At 38.9% G+C, this 17,406-nt stretch overlaps 1 protein-coding gene across 2 annotated transcripts in view; it reads left to right on the plus strand.

The window, feature by feature from the left end:
* Positions 1–1,119: 1,119 nt before the first annotated feature.
* The window catches only part of LOC5570106 (glutamate receptor ionotropic, NMDA 2B), a 43,953-nt gene continuing 27,666 nt past the window's right edge, over positions 1,120–17,406 (plus strand). Inside the window, exon 1 of one of the 2 annotated variants that reach the window (XM_001653036.2) lies at positions 1,120–2,532. In XM_001653036.2, coding sequence (XP_001653086.2) covers positions 2,148–2,532 — 385 coding nt within the window. In that variant the 5' untranslated portion in view covers positions 1,120–2,147. Of the gene's footprint in view, positions 2,533–9,098; positions 9,264–17,406 lie in introns of those variants that run through there. The other variant, XM_021837710.1, reaches the window with a different exon arrangement.

The raw sequence follows: 17,406 nt of genomic DNA on the forward strand, positions 1-17,406 counted from the left end.
TGCACTCTGTCTCGAAAAACACCCAGAATCCGTGTATAAATTTCTCAAATTGAGTAATATTTCCATATGCATTTTGATGAGTCTGGAAAGCGTGTGCAAGTTTCTTTGAGGAAAACAAAAACAAACTGTGTATGACGAGCGTATGCTAGTCTACGTGTGTTCAAATGTCACTAAGCTCTGTAGCTGTGGTATGGTTTTCAATGCCCCACAGTTATGAATCAACGCTTCTGGGAACACGGTTAGCATTTTATTTCCTACGGTCGGAAAAAATATGTTTAAGCATATTATAATTTATTGCGATGCTGTACATGGTTCACATAGGTAAAATGCGTTCTCCATAATTGCAACTATATTTGATGAGATATTCCTGTTTCAATCCAACTCTGATCCATATGTGTGTGCTAATAGCACACTGTGCTATCCATAACTGTGGGGTGACTGTACGGTGATTACTGATAGGTTAATGTAATTTTTTATTCGTGTATGAAATGAAATGCTAAGCAGGTAGTGAATTTTAGACGAAAAGTACATAGAGAATAATCTCTCTACCACCACTTACCAAAATCAACAGAAACTTAGAGTTGTCCTATTGTCACTTCCTGATTGTGTGAAAAGACAAAACAAAATTCGATCGTTGTGGGAAACTACACATCCACTGTGTGAACTGTTTTAACAGTGCAATGTGAAACGTCAGTTACTGGGAAAGTCCGGAAAATCGGAGAGAGCAGCATATGCATGGGATCGGTGAGTGCGTTGTTTACGACTCTCCCGCCGCTTGTGGGTGGTGATTGGGTGAACGGGCGGGAAGCTCCTATGATGCTCTTGCGCGCCTGCATGTATGCGTGTTTCGTTTTCGAGTGAAGCCACGTGCGCGTTGCCGTGCGATATGATTCGCGCCATCACGTGGCTGCCAGTGTGTGTTGGATGGAATGCGTGCTTCGGCCCCGGAGACGATTGTTTGTTGATATGGTTTGGCGCTCATCTCTCACGACATTGCTGGTTGGTCCATGTGTAAGTGCAGCTGAGATGAGAAGATGCTGTGCTGCTGGATGCTGCATTTAAATGTTGTGGGGTACATTAGGGTTCAGTTCCGTTCGTCGTCATTATTCTCGGAAGGGAGCGGTTCGGTGAAGGTTGTTTCGATTGTTGCTGACATTTGGGCGCTTGGTTGGTTAGTGCGCGCCCTTCCCTGTATGAGTTAGGACCGCGTTCGGTACGTCGGATGCTGCATTTCGGGAAGTTTACTCTCCCTCTCGCTAGATGACGCTGCTAGCGATACTTTAGAGTTACATAATTTATATTTTTGCTTCGGTGAAGGATCTGCTCCTCGCACTGCCAGACGGAGGTTGTGCGTCAAATAAAGGCAACGACGAGAGACGCTGGCCGTTCTCAGCCGTTCATCACGGTCGGTGCTATACGACTTGGTTCGTCCTAGAGGAAAGACATTTTTGACAGTCAACTGATAAGGGAGAGGCCGTCATTGTCGTTCGACGACGATACAACGGAACTGTGTATATGCAAGTACATCTCTTTACACGGGGACGACGAGTGTGTCTGGTATAGTTTGAGGCGTTTGCACAGTGTCTTTTCTCAAGGCAGCAGCATTTTGGGCGAAGAAGAGCAGGTGACTTTGCGGAGCCGAGAAACACGACTGGATATCGAAGTATAGGGAGGGACACGAACGCGCAACCAAAGGCACAAGGAAACTCGAGAAGGGCAAACGAGAAGGAGAAATTTTCGCCTTTCAACTTTCTTTTCTCAAGTATACAAAAGAAGATTTTCCTTTTCTCGTGCGAAATCGTGCAGAAAATCTCGAAAAGAAGCATTTTTGTCGTTCCGTTCACGCCTGGAGCCATCGGGGAGTGTGATTTAACAGAGTGCGGTTAGTGCAAAATGGTTGTGAAAAACGTAATCACCGTGTAGAGAAATTCGTCGTCAACAGCAGTAGCAAATAGTCTTGTTTCGAGGGCAGGGGGAGCGCCAGCCAAGATGAATTTATAAGTGAAAAAGGAAATACGCCCATTTCTGATATTTCCGTTTTTTGCCTATCTCCTGACGGGGCGGATGCTGGATGCTGGTGTCGGATGCAAATCTAGGTGCCGTTGTGTTGTGTATCGGTGAAAATTGGAATCAAATTAGCAGGGAAAATGAATTTATTGGTTGCTTCCGTGCTGTTGCTGTTTGGTTGCCTAATATCGGGCGTAGAGCTGAAAAGCTACAAATCGACAAACCGAGGCAGTGGTATCAGCATAGGTGGCAGCAGCAGCAAAGGCGCTGCCGATAGTAAAGGCAGTGGTGGCAGTGGGACCACTTCCGGTACCAGTCCGACCCGTGTCACACGGAATCAGCTGAACGTCGGCCTGCTGGTTCCGCACACAAATTTCGGTCGACGGGACTATCTGCGTTCGATCAATACCGCTGTCATTGGTTTGCAGAAGGGGCGTGGACCAAAGCTGACCTTCCTGAAGGACCATGAATTTCAAACAAGCAACATACACTTTGACATGATGTCGCTCACGCCAAGCCCCACAGGTAGGCCATTTAAGCGTTCAACCGAAGGTTGAAGGTTGCACTTTTACATGCTTCATTAACCACCATTATTCCCCACCCCTGACCACTCCAACCCCACCTTCGTCACTTGCACTTCCCTCCCAAGTGCATCTGTCTTCCACGTAACTTGTCAACACACATACACACCTCAACCCCTCTCCAATAACCGCTCCTTGCTCATCGTCCCCCAGTTCCTTTTTGGTCCCTCATCTGGATTCCATCTCCGCTCATCACAAACATAATTACTCTAATTTAACCCCACCTCGTTCGTTGTTCCCCTGTCTCTCTCTCCGGTGCAACCCTTATCAATCTGCGCCTCCCTTTCATCGCGATCGTAGCAAATTTATGAAAGATTATTAAAAACAGCAGAAAAAAAGTACAGGTGCAAACCGAGCTACCTATGGGACACATGGATGTAGGTCTCCCCTGCCTGCCTATAGTGTGTTTGCTATGTTGTCATAGAGGGTTCAGTGAGCCATGGGGTTCTGTGGATAATAACGGCGATTCGACATTGATTGTTCAGTAAGCTGCGGTTAATCGTAGTGGATCAGCCACTTAGTTAAGTTTTACTAACGTTGACACGGTAGTATATACCTAGAAATATGACGGGATGAGCTTCATATTGCGATGGTGTATTCCTATGTTACTCTGCATCAGATAAAATCCTGAAATAGGGGCCATGCACAAATTGTGTCACGCTCCACGGGGGGAGGGGGTAAAGCCAGGTGTGAAAGCCTTTCAATATTCTCGAAACACATAAATAGTATGGCAATTTTCAGCTTTTTCGGTGGTGGTTTATAAGGAAATTACTATGGAGGCATTTTGAAAAATGTTCCAAACACTTTACTACTGGAATGTAAATGCAAACTTATCATCTCATGGTTAAAACTCATTCTTCAAATCTCAATGAAGAATGTTGCCATTGGCGTAGCTAGGATTTTTTTTTCTGGAGGGGGCCTAGGGGGGGCCTAGCATATACCTGTTTTACAGATGTATTATTAGTATTATCTCTATTAGGGAGATTTTCAGCCCTAGGCTGATTGATCTCCAATTTACAGATGTAATGTAGGTCGCAATAATCACGATTATCACAAATTTCGTATATTTAACAGATTTGTATTGATTTTAATAATTTGTGATTTTGTCTCATTTCGCAGCACATCAGTATCAACCCCCCCGCGAAGTGACAGATAACGCAATTTTCACGTACCTACTTTCAACGTAAACAATGGGGCCATCCACCGCTGCCGGCACAATTTTTCACTATGCAGGGTGTCGACTACCTGGAAAAACCTGGAAAGTCAGGGAATGTCAGGGAATTTATTTTTGACCTGGAAAGTCAGGGAAAATCAGGGAATTTCACTTGAGGTCAGGGAAAAAATATCAATACTACAACATCAAACGAGTTTATTGTCTGCAAAGTAATTGATTATGCTAAATCAATACACCTTCAGCATGGCTTTGATTTGCAGCCGTGGACTTTAACCACTCGACCAGGACCAGGAACCAGGACCCAGAAAATTCTGAGGATGATTCTCAAAGTTCCTCGATTATTTTTAGTAATCCAGAAAATCATTGAAAAGCAGAAATTTCAGGAATATCATTTGAAATAGTCTTGATAACCTATTGGACCAGTACTGGGAATGGTAATAGTAGTAGGCTTGAATTTCACGAAAATCACGTGGCTCTTCCCAGCTCTTCCATGGTCACATAAATAAGACGGCACCGCTAAAACGTCAAATAGTGAACTCGTGCATTGGTCCATTGCGGAAAATGCAGCGGAAAATAGAACATTTTTCTAAAGTAATTTTGGATGGCCCTTAGCAATGCGTGTTATGCAAATTTCAAGGCTTTTTGCCTACAGCAGCGATGGGCGTGAGTTTCACTGGCTTCGCTGACTGTGATTGGCTTTGTTTGGCTACTGTAGAGTGAATTTCAGAATTTTTCCCAGCCCTGCTATTGACAATTTTTTATATTACTTAGAGATACTCGTAGATGAGTTCTTAGAAGAGTTCCTCGGAGCATTGCTGAAGGTACGACAAGTACAAGAGAAACATTAGAAACCTACTAATCAGCGCATTGTTCAAGCCCAGAATGCATTCCGTAAGGAATATTTAGATATTGCTGTTTGCGTTTGACGTGCAAATCTAGTCTAACTGAGCTTGAAATGCGGTAACACAAAGTAACCAAAGGATACTTAGCAACCATGGTGCATATCACCGCCAACCTAGCATAGAAAATCAAATTTTGACTTCGCCTTCCTTGTTGAAAATCTTACCGCATTTGGTGTTCCCGCATTTGATATTTGCAATTCAAACGCACACAGCAATATTTTTTCCGTGGAGAGAAGCTAGGGGTACTTCATATCGAAATCCTAAAATATTAACTGTAACTAATCATCGTGAAGAATTATCAAAGATATTCTAAGGAAAAAATAAATAAAAACAATTTGGAATAAAATATGTTATCCTGAAACATATTTTTAAAAGCATTCCTGGAATAGTTCTAGGAAATCAAAATACTATTTTTAGAAATATTTAAGACTGAAAGAAATTCTCTAACAATTTTTAGAGAATCTTGGAGATGAGGAGCTTCTGGAGGAAATCTTTCAAGAGTTCATTGAGAAGTATTGAAGGAATATCTGGAAAAAAATCTTAAGAATTTCTGAGCAATCTATGTGGAATTTCTTGAAGCAATTCTCCAAGAAAGTTTTATGGCAATGGCTAGAATTTTGCCTGGAAGAAGCCAAATTTTTGGATAGCTTTCTTCCAATAAAAAATGATGATGAATGATCGTAATAGCATCATGTACGCCCAATGCTAAAAACACTGTAGTTGGCCGATGGACCAAATGTGGCGGTAGTGTGTAAACGTCAAACACGAACAAAAACGATGAGAGCGCTGCGGGTGGTCGATTGACCACCTACCCAATATTTGAATCGATCGTTAAAAAGTTGGTCGATGGACAGCGATGAGAGTGTGACGTCTGTTTGTCTGTGGTAATAGTGTTGCCTCTTGTATAAAAAAGGAAGGAGGACCAAACTTTTAGGCATAATTTTAAATTAGGTCTGAGGTAGTTCACTACACGCAGAAAATTCTTGCACGATTGACATAACTTTTCCGATAATTGCTTTAACATGCCTGGATACAATAATTGTTACAAGCATATTATCGGTGCTTCTAAACTAACAGTATGGTTTGTCCAATCGTTTTTGCTTTTGTTTCTGTCTTCCATCACATGATTATTTCAATTATATTATTGTTGAATTAGCTTTCCGCACATTTTTACCTTGAAACGTTATGAGCTGTACCGCGAAAAACCGCTGTTTACCAACAAGCGATGTTTAAGTAGATGTAAATTAATGCGCTCTCACTCTCAAGAGCTTCTGCTCGCATATTTATTTACATTTTGTCGCATTTTTGCAATGTCGATAAAGAAGATTCGTGCCGGTTTTGACAACACAACATCAACAATAATACCATTGTCATGATTGTATATATTGAGTCAATCATATCTATGGTTGATTCAATTATTTTGTGTAGTTGAACCAATCATACCAAATAGTTAAACCTAGCATAGATATTGTTGAATCAATTTTAATGTATGGTTGACTGAAATCCAATGTCAAATATGATTGATCTACCAGCAAATATAATATAATGACTGGACAACTATTTTTTCTCCGTAATAGCCGAGAACATCATTGTTCATACAGATCTTTAAGTTTGAAATGTAAATAGATTCTCAATTGTTCAGTTTTATCATATCAACTTGAATAAACATTCAAGAATGTCATCTGGCAGGTACATACATCTCAATAAAGCAAAAGCTTTTGATCAGTTTATTCATACGACCTATAACATAACGAATATGTATCTTCTTGTAAAAATCTTTCTTATTTCGGTTCAAATTAACCAACTCAGTGGTCTGAAACTTTTCTGGAAAATGACTGGAAGGTCAGGGAAAGTCAGGGAATTATATTTTCAAAATTGAGTCGACACCCTGCTATGGCAGATCGGAATTTTGTTTCGTTGTTGACGGGTGCAAAACAACGAATGGAATGAAATGAAATAAGGGCGAGTCTGATATTTTAATCTGCCAATGGAAATAAATTTAATAAAATCATCAAGTTTAAGCACCAAATGAACTTAAGAGCGTACCAATTCGTTCGGTGAAAAGATTAAATGACGTGTTAGTGCTTTGTTTTACGGAAAAGTAACAGCCTGATTTTTGGATCGCTTTTATGCCCTCAAAAGAAAGTGCTGGCCGTAACATAAAATAAAATAAGATATTGTGGGCCTCGTGGCCGTGCGGTTAGTGTCGTTAGGCATTTAAGCGCATCGTGTCATTGGGTGTGGGTTCGATTTCGGCTTCAGCCATTGAAAATTTTCGTCAGGAATGTTTCTCAACTGTGCCACTGGAGCATCCTTATCCATTGTCTAGTGTAAAGAAGACCGTGGATAAGTCCATTGGATGAACTATCCAGCTTTTTAAAAGCGGTAATGGCCGTAAAAAGTTAGCTTACTTTCTGGTAGGGATCCAACATATTGACGTTTGGCTTTGGTCCGGTCAATTGACTTGTCCACCGGTGTGATAAATTCACTCGGTTAACCCGTATAGGCCTGAGTGAAAGAAAAATTACTAAAACTCTCACCGCTCAGCGAATACTTAACGGATTTCAATTATGTTTTGGCAGTATTCTCGTACATATATCTAGTTTATAAAAGTGGTCAAAGAATCTCGGGAATGTTCCTGTGGCTGGAGTTATTGCGGTGAATCTCTGGGTCAGGTCGGATGACAAGGGTTTTGTGCTTCTGTGCCCCTGGAGGAAGGCAAATTTCAAGTCACAGATAATTTCTAGAATCGGCCACTATATCAAGAAGTTTTAAGAAAAACGCATCAGCGTAAACCTTCTGATAATCGATTTAATTTATTAATTATGTCAACTGCATTTGATTGATCCTACATTCGGGTCCTCGGGATGCCTAAAATTTATGATAAAGTGCACAACTTGTATCTTAACATCTGTGTCAAGCTTATGGGAATGCATTTGAGTGAACTGTTATGTTCGATCTATTCTTTTAGAGATTTGAAACGGTTTAATACCTAACAAATCTAGAGCCGGTTCTTCAGGACATTAAGCCCGAGTGGCCGCATCTGGTTCACTCTAAATGGTGCAGAACTATTTTTTTTTATTTTGAATATCAGATCTTAATGATTTATGCAAAATAAAATAAATGTAATTGGAAATAAATAATGATAATTTAGAATGTCCCAAAAAATCGCCTTTTTCTACCCGACTTGACCCAGTGACCCACCGCAATAACTCCGGCTACAGGAGTATTCTCGAATTTCCCCGGCCATTTCTAGAATTTAGATATGTGGGCCAGTATACTGACAAAAAAATATTTAAATCTGTTAAGTATTCGCTGAGTGTTAAGGGTTTTAGTATTTTTTCTTTCACTCAGGCCTATACGGGTTAAAGAATTTTGACACTTTAACGGGTCACGTAGATGCTTTCCACGTGTTTCACTCAAGTGTCAAAATTCTTGGACTGAGTAAATTTAGTGCACCGGTGGATAAGTCCATATTAAGCGACCCAAGTCAAACGTCAGATCACTAGATCCCTTTTTGTAAAAGTGGGCTAATTTTTGGTGATATTAGCGTTCGTAAAAGCGGGATACTTCATCCAATAAGCTTATCTGATTGAAACTTAGACATCTGGTGGTGAGTATGAGAAAAAAAGTGTTCAAATCCGCAAAAGAAAATGTACTGCGAGTTTATATGATCTCAGATTGATTTCAAGCTTATAACTACAGTCAATTTCCCATAAATTAATGATTATCGTAAATATCTAAGGGATGATTCAAATATTACGTAACGAAGAAATTTGCCAATTTTATCCCCCTTTCTCCCTGAGGTAACAGGTTTTATATGAAAAATTTCAATTTATTGTATAGATCGAAACACTACAAAATATCCCTTACCTCCCCTTGTTGTGTTACGTAATATTTGAACGATCCCTAACAAATTTATCTTGCTTTGAATTGACAAGTGGTCAAAAAATAATTTCGTAGACAAAGGAACGGTTACTATAAGCACCTTCAGCATGCGGACCACATCACACCACTATTCAAAACTCGCTCGTGGGCCATACAAAATCTTCCCGATGACCATACAAATCCTTTTAAAAGAATCGCTATTTGGTGATCACTCGTTTATAATGATGTTACACATGCCAAACAAAATGTAAAACTATTTTTATGTCAATCAAGCATAATTCTAGTTTACGCCCTATTTTGAGCACACTCCATGATTTCATTGAGTTTGACAGTACCACGGACCAAAATTTTTCGGTACATTGACGTTGTACTGCAGCTGTCATGATGCTCCCGGGTTGATCAGTATTAAAATATACAAATTCATTCTTTTTGTAATCCTTCAAGACTACTAGCGTAAAAATCACAAGGAATGTCCTTTGTGATTCTTCCACATTTTTTTTCAAGTATTCAGTCATGTTCTTTGAAGAGATTCTTCTTAGAATTCCTACGGAAATTTCTTTATGAATTATTTTCATAATTTTCAGTGCTTTCATCAAGAACTCTTTTACCAGTTTTCACGAAGTTCGTCCTGGGCTTTCCACAGAAAATCATTCCCAGACTTTCTGTTCTCACCAGAAAAATTCTCGAAGAATCTGTATCGAATTGCTTAAGGTGAGTATAAAACGAAACCAAACTTTGAATTTTAAATTGCACAAGACGAGATTATCTGACAACAACGGGTTCATTTACAAACTCCATTACGTTGATGGGGGTGGGTGTCTTTAAGATGTAACAGCTCATAAAAATAGTGGAAAATTCACACAAAAAGCGATATGAGGGGGTGGGTTAATTGGTTGATTATAAATTGCAATTTCCGGTGTTATGAAATTTGACAATGAATCGATTATCGCAAGATATGGAAGGTGATTGTTATCATGGTCATTTTAAAGTCCAGTTCAATCCATTTTGTAAGTATCCATTGTTATTTGCAATGTGCAAGTGTTATTTATTTCTAGGGATGTTTAGTTTGGTGAGTATACGCCATTTTTTACATTTCTCTTACATATATGCGTTAATTCTAAAGAATTACATATAATTATTAGTACTTATAATGCAAATAATTAACTTGAAGACAGCAATCTAGGGTCAAGCGAAAAATTCATGTTATGATAGGAGACATTATCTTCAACAATAATATTCTGGTAGTGTGACGCCAATAAGCGCGTTACATTCCCACTCCGAGTCTGCTCGTTAATTTAATGTGGTGAAAACAGTTCTTTTGCATCTTCTGCCAACAATTTTCGATGGGTTTCAAACAATTTTGATCAGCCACGTTTGAAATCATTGCCAAAAGCACCTTGGAAATATTTGAAATTCGTCGCTTTCAGCATTAAGCATGGCGTTCATTCTTTAATGGAAATATTTACATCTACAATTCCAATAACTATTAGAACAGAAAGAATCCACAAAACAGCACACTATTGGAAGAAGGTGTCTTTCTTACAGTCATTAAATTGACCGTGAAAGTATAAAGAACAGCCTATGATTAAAAGAAGGGAAAATGTATGATGAAAGTAATAAGAGCAATAGTGATAATAATTTTTGAATAAGTTAGTCTCGAAAGAACAGTTCAATTATAAAAGAAGAAAAATTTCCTGATTTAAACATTAGCAGCACTAACTCCAATAATTTTGTCGACAGTATAACTATAAAGAACAGCCTCCAATTTAAAGAAGGGATAATCTCTGATGAACACGTGTGCACTTCATGGCCAAGGACAGGGATCGACTTGAAACTGAACTAAAATACCTTCAGCATAGCTTTACTCTATGGTCACAAAAGATACCACAAAGCTAATGAAGGCAATTCACAGCATTTTCATGCTAATCATTTTATCAAGTTTTCTTCTAAAAATTGACCTTAAAGGATTCACAATTATAGGACGACTGCAAGGCAATCGTATTTCAAAGGACACAATTTTGATCTTTGAAGCCCTCCACAATTACCAAAAAAAAATTAGCTCACTTTTCACACAAAGAATTTCATTTTTTGTATTTAGAGAATTATGCCTATCGTCCATTATGCCTAATATCCATTAGGCCAAACATCCATTATGCCAAACGTCCATTATGCCTATCGTATTTATGCCTATCGTATTTATGCCTATCGTACTTATGCCTAACGCCGTGCACCCGCTTGCTGGTTGTGACCAGATTTTCAACGCGGAACGCTGTTTGGTTATCAAGTCTTGTGCTCTTGAAAATTTGAGGTGTGGCTTCGTTCTATAATCACCTTAAACAATCTCTTGAAGAATTCGGCCAGAAAATGCATTAGAAATTCATCATTTCTCCTGGAAGGTCCTCTACGTACTTATTATATATAAACTGTTAGTTTAAAGTGTCCTCCAGCTGCTCAATAATAATTTGTTCAAAATTTTAATCAATTACTGTGTATTTCTCAAAAAAATAGCATAGAAAAATCACCAAAAATGTCTTCAAGATCACCAAGCATGGATTCATTCCACGAATTCCTCAGAACAGTTCGCTTTTGAAGCTCTACAGTAGACTGATGCAAATTTTGAAGTTTTTGCTCCCCTATGCTTAAACGGTGTCAATTATGATGAAAATCATTCTCCCAAAACTTGAAGTGATTTGGAAGAAATTTGGTTGTGCACACGCCATTTGAAGTTTATATGGAAATTACTATGGAAAAGCCAAACCTTTTGTGTTCAGTCCTTTATCTGCTCGTCATAATAATATATGAAAAAGCGAACACACTCTTCCCATGTAATTTCTTCCCAGCTACAACTTTGCCGAAGACCACATTTTGTTGGGACGTAAGGATAATTAGTTATTCTTGATTCCAAAGTCTAAACCATGCTGAGATGATCATTCAATTACTTTCAGAGCAACACTGCTTTTTTGCTGTAGAACATAGTAGCCTGGATTACTTTGATCTATTCTTCCCGCCAGGAGCAGCACTGTTGCCTGCCGAATAGTTGGTGAAGCTTACTGAAGGCAAACCCACTTTATGATGATGAATAACAATTTTTCCTGACATCCAATCAAAATGTGGTCTTCGGCAAAGTTGTAGCTAGAAGAATTTCACATGAGAAGAGTGTATTCACTTTTCCATAAAATATTATAACAAAGAGATAGAGGGCTGAACACAAAAGGTTGGCGATTTCCATAGTAATCTCCATATAAACTTCAAATGGCGTGTGCACAGTCAAATTTCTTTCAAATCATTTAAAATATTGGGAGGATGCTTTTTACCATAATTTAAATCGTTTAAGCATAGGGGAGCAAGAATTTCGAAATTTGCATCACTCTAACTCTACAGTACTATCTGAAAAATATCACAACAAAAATTATCCAGACTTCCCACAAAAAAATCTTCTGCGTGTTCCTAAATATTCCTCGTAATATTCCACAAAAATGTCATGAACAATCAAAAATAATTCAATTGGGAAATTGTTATTCTCATGATTTCTCAAAGTAGTTCTCCGCAGATCTATCTGGAAGCAAGAACTGTTAAAAGTCAAGACTGAAAAGCCAATCTATCATTAACGCAGATCTACCTGCATTTTTTTTATATTTCTCTAAAATCAAAGAGCAACATCCCTCAACTTCCTCGGCATTTTTGTTTTATTTTCTTTGCTTTGCTTATCTAAGAAATGTATAAAAAAATCTAACATTATAATAAAGTTCCTAGCGGAAACCGTTGAACTGTTCGTTCAAAAACTCTTCCACGAAAATACTCAAATATTTCCCGAGTAATTTGTTCAGGGATGTTTTAGAGAATTAAATTGTTGTTTCCCTAAGATTCTCCCGAACAAAATACCAGAGATTCATCTTAATATTTTCCAAACATTTTTTTTTCTTCAAACCACACTAACGAAATTCCCAAAAGAAAATCCTCCAAAAGAATATCTTTGAAGAAATTTTTCATCGATTTACTAAAATTATGCAATTCATTCTTGAACTTCTCAAAAAATCTCCAGAAATTCCATCAAGTATTATTTTAGGATCTAGAAATAATTCCATTTTTATTGGTGATCTCATGATTCTTTCATAAATAACATTTAAAAATTTATCTTCTCTCCATATTTTGGTCCAAAAACTACTTTCTGAATATCTCAATACTTTTAGGAATTGCTTTACAAATTCCTTATCGAATCACTCCATATTAGATATCAAGAGAAACACATACAAAAAAGGTTTGAAAGAACTTTGCAGGTATTTTTTTTTAATAATTGCAGCTGACATTTAATTCGGAAAAATTTACTACATTCGTGTCGTAAAATTCATAATCGTTTTTCAAAACTCCTATAATTTACCTTTTTACGATTCCATCAGAATCATCTTTAGAAATTATCCTTGAAATCTAACTTTCCTTGACTTCTGGTATGGTAGAATTCCACCAGAAAGCCTCTAGAAATTCCGGCCTCGTATTGCCAAAAAAATATAGGAATTTGGAATCAAACAATAATTGGAAAACTATTTCTAAGGAAGTGTTTTAGGAAAGAACAATACAAATTTCTTCATGAATATCTTAAAACATCCTTTCGTCCTTCCCAGTTATTTTGCTACATGTTTCTCTACAAATTCCTTTTCCGCTGTGCTAACTTTGGGAGCAAAAGTTTTTCTGGGGTATTTCAACAAATTTCTTTTGAAGATTCGAAGGCAAGAGATGTTTCAAAAACAATTGTCTTTCAATTCATGAATCTACCGGGGATTTGAAGCAAAATATCTAGAAAAAAAGCGAAGAAGAATTTGACGCAACTTGTGATGTATTTTGGAAACATTTATTAAGGATCATTGATGAGCGACGCAGAAGAATTTGCAATAAAATTTTTGAAAAAAATATTGAAAGAAATTCATAGTAGAACTTTCAGTGAAAATCCCAGCATTAGATTTGACATAAGTAACATTTTTTTTGGCAAATTCGGGAATGTACTCCGAAATCAACTTTATTGTGGTGGGGAAGATTCTTCAGCTTCTTAACAGCAAACCGAATACCAGTATCTTGGTGAGAGTAAGCTTTAAGCTAAAACGATCCTTTGATTAATATTGTTTGGAGAAATCGAGCTAATTGTGACTTACATTTTTAGCTGACCCTTGGATCTCAAGATTGTATCACGACTTGTCGGTCAACTGGTTTGGATCACTATATCAATTGAAGTTCTTTTAACTATGGTTATTACAAGAATTTTATCGTACTTTCAACTCGATTTCCTGTGTACACGAATGGGTAGTCAACTTAAGTTTTAATTTGTAGCTTTGTATGTCCTCCCTTGTAGCCTAAAGTTAAGAATACATAAGATCATAGTTTTTTTTCATTGATTTCACTATTGCATGTATAACAACCGTACTATTTCAATAAATTCGTTTGTGTCTTGTCACTAATTCAACTTTAGGCACAAATAGATGTAGTATAAGCTTACGAATATTAACTTTTAGGCTTTAATTCAACAGATAATAATCGATGTGAATATCAAAAATGCATGATCTTTGTTGTTGGTTTATAACTAGGTATTGTTCAACAGACGTTTCCTCGAACAAGGTGATATTCGCTTTGAAGATATGAACAAGTCCCACAATATTATTTGAATAATTTCCACGAGATTTGCAAGAGTTCTGAAGCCACCCTTCAATATTCCTTAAGGAATTTGATAATACTAAAAATCTATATCGAAAAGTGGATGATTGTGGAGGGGGCCAGGGGGGCCTACGCCAATGAATGTTGCTGAAGAAACAAATCCCATTTGAACTAATTTTGTTTGGGATTTGTGCAGATGTTGGCAGGGCTATACTACCGTGAATCGCAAGTCAGTCCCATCTGCATTTTCGTCAAAATTAAAATGAGTTCAGTTTTCAGCATATCTTCCAATGCTCTCTCAACTACACAAATGAGATAATATGATTTGTTCGGAAAAAAATTGAAAAAAAAAACACCAAGTCAAATTGTCCCATAATGCAAAGTAACCGCATATCGGTCCCACTACAGATTTTCGCACCGTGTAACACGAAAAAGAACAGTGTTTTGATCATCTTTATTTTTTTTCTCGGAATGATATGGTAGTGAAAGGCAAATTGTGAAAGCTTCATTAGGATTTGAACATGTTTCAATCGTATGGAATTTTTGAATTTTTTTTTTATGGAAAACGAGTTTGGAAACATCATAGCCCGTTTTCTCAATGCCTACCTTTGACAGATGGGACTGACTTTCGATTCACGGCAGCACAATCCAATATTAAGCAAAATAATGGCAATCAAACTCATAAATAACTCTTCTCCCATTCGTCGAATTGAATGGCTCTCTTCAGCGAATTTCTTTATTATTTCTTTATTGGATCGGGTAACCAACCCTGGTGGGACCTTGGTCGTATGCTGACAGGGAAAGGGGGGCTCCTCTCTTCTGAGGGTGTAGCTTATCAGAGCGTCTGTTCTCCATGTTAGGGGCGGCTCAAAACAGCGTCTGTTCTCCATGTTAGGAGCGGCTGATCATCGTCGTAGTGCCTGCGTGGGACTCTAAACAGTGCTGTGCACGATGATCCTCCGACGAGACAGGGGGTTGGTGCAGGCCTTACAAGCCAGCCGTAAAAATCATCAGTACAGGAAGCATACAATGTAAATTCGGACCGGAACAATCGGCATAGAACCAGGCATCGAAAACGGACTAACGATTGGAAACTCCGATCATGGAACTGTAAGTCCCTTAATTTCTTGGGAAGTACCCGCATTCTTTCCGAATTATTGAGGGTCCGCAAGTTCGACATCGTAGCGCTGCAGGAGGTTTGCTGGAAAGGGTCGACGGTACATACGTATAGGGATGGTTATACCATTTACCAGAGCTGCGGCAACAGACATGAGCTGGGCACAGCTTTTATCGTGATAGGCGAAATGCAGAGGCGCGTGATTGGGTGGTGGCCAATCGACAACAGAATGTGCAAGTTGAGGATCAAAGGCCGTTTCTTCAATATCAGCATAATCAACGTGCACAGCCCTCACCTAGCAAGTGACGATGATGATTTCTACGCGCAGCTGGAACGTGAATACGACGGCTGCCCAAGCCATGATGTCAAAATCGTTATCGGAGATCTCAACGCTCAGGTTGGCCAGGAGGAGGAATTTAGACCGATTATAGGGAAGTTCAGCGTTCACCAGCTTACGAACGAAAACGGCCTTAGACTGATTGATTTCGCCGCCTCCAAAAACATGGCCATACGTAGTACCTACTTCCAGCACAGCCTCCCGTATCGGTATACCTGTAGAGCACTCCAACAAACTGAATCGCAAATCGACCACGTTTTGATTGATGAACGACACTTCTCGGACATTATCGACGTCAGAACTTATCGCGGCGCAAACATCGATTCGGACCACTACCTAGTGACGGTTAAAGTGCGCCAACGACTCTCCAACAACATTCGGTACCGACGCCCGCCACGATACAATCTGGATCGACTTAAGCTACCCGAAGTCGCAACTGATTACACGCAAAGCCTTGAAGCAGCGTTGCCGGAAGAGGGAGAGCTCACCGAAGCCCCTCTTGAGGACTGCTGGAGTAGTCTCAAAGCAGCCATAAACAAAGCAGCGGAAGGTGCCATTGGGTTCGTGGAAGCAAATCGACGGAACGGTTGGTTCGACGAGGAGTGTCAGACGGTTTTGGACGAGAAGAATGCAGCGCGGGCGATTATGCTGAAGCAAGGCACCCGTCAAAACGTGGAACGATACAAACAGAAGCGAAGACAGCAAACCCATCTATTCCGGGATAAAAAGCGCCGCCTGGAAGAGTTGGAGTGCGAAGAGATGGAGCAGCTGTATCGTTCTCAAGAAACACGAAAGTTCTACAAGAAACTAAATGCATCCCGCAAAGGCTTTGTGCCGCGAGTCGAAATGTGCCGGAATAAGTATGGAGGTATCTTGACGGACGAACGTGAGGTGATTGAAAGGTGAAGATATCGGGTGCATTATCGGATCAAGACAGCAGGAGGAATGGCTTCATCAGTACGGCGGATGAGGGAGACGTGCCAACTCCCACAATAGGTGAAGTTAAGGATGCTATCAAACAGCTCAAGAACAACAAAGCAGTTGGAAAGGATGGTATTGGAGCGGAACTTATTTAAATGGGCCCGGACAGGTTGGCCACTTGTCTGCACCGATTGATAGCCAGGATTTGGGATACAGAACAGCTACCGGAGGAGTGGAAGGAAGGAATAATATACCCAATATACAAAAAGGGTGACAAGTTAGAATGTGAGAACTATCGAGCGATCACCATTCTTAATGCAGCCTATAAAGTGCTTTCCCAAATCATCTTCCGCCGTCTATCGCCACTGGCAAGTAGATTTGTGGGAAGTTATCAAGCCGGTTTTGTGGACGGGCGAACAATCATCGAGGAGTATATTTTTTTTATGAAAAGTGTTCCTTGTGTTCATCTAAAAATTCTTCATAAAAATGTTCAATAGCATGGCTAATGGAAATAAATTTTAAGGATGGATTTTGAAAATATGGCCTCCAGCTTTTAAGTTATGAAAAAGATAAAATGTAGAATTGCGCCAGGATAAACTTTTTGGATAATTTTTAGAGACCAAAAAAATCAGATTCCAGCCAAAGATCTTACCAAAAATCATTGAAAAGATATATCAATAGTCCGTAATGGATATTGTGAAGATTCTGCCAAAATTTTGTTATGGAATTCAAACAGTTTTTGATAAGCATCTTGAAGTATCTTGAAGCAAGTGTGAAGCAAGTATCTTTCATATCTCACATACCGTGGATTCGGGTGAAATTGATCAGTAGGGTGAAAT

Source organism: Aedes aegypti, chromosome 1, assembly GCF_002204515.2.
Source record: "Aedes aegypti strain LVP_AGWG chromosome 1, AaegL5.0 Primary Assembly, whole genome shotgun sequence".
Taxonomy (NCBI): domain Eukaryota; kingdom Metazoa; phylum Arthropoda; class Insecta; order Diptera; family Culicidae; genus Aedes; species Aedes aegypti.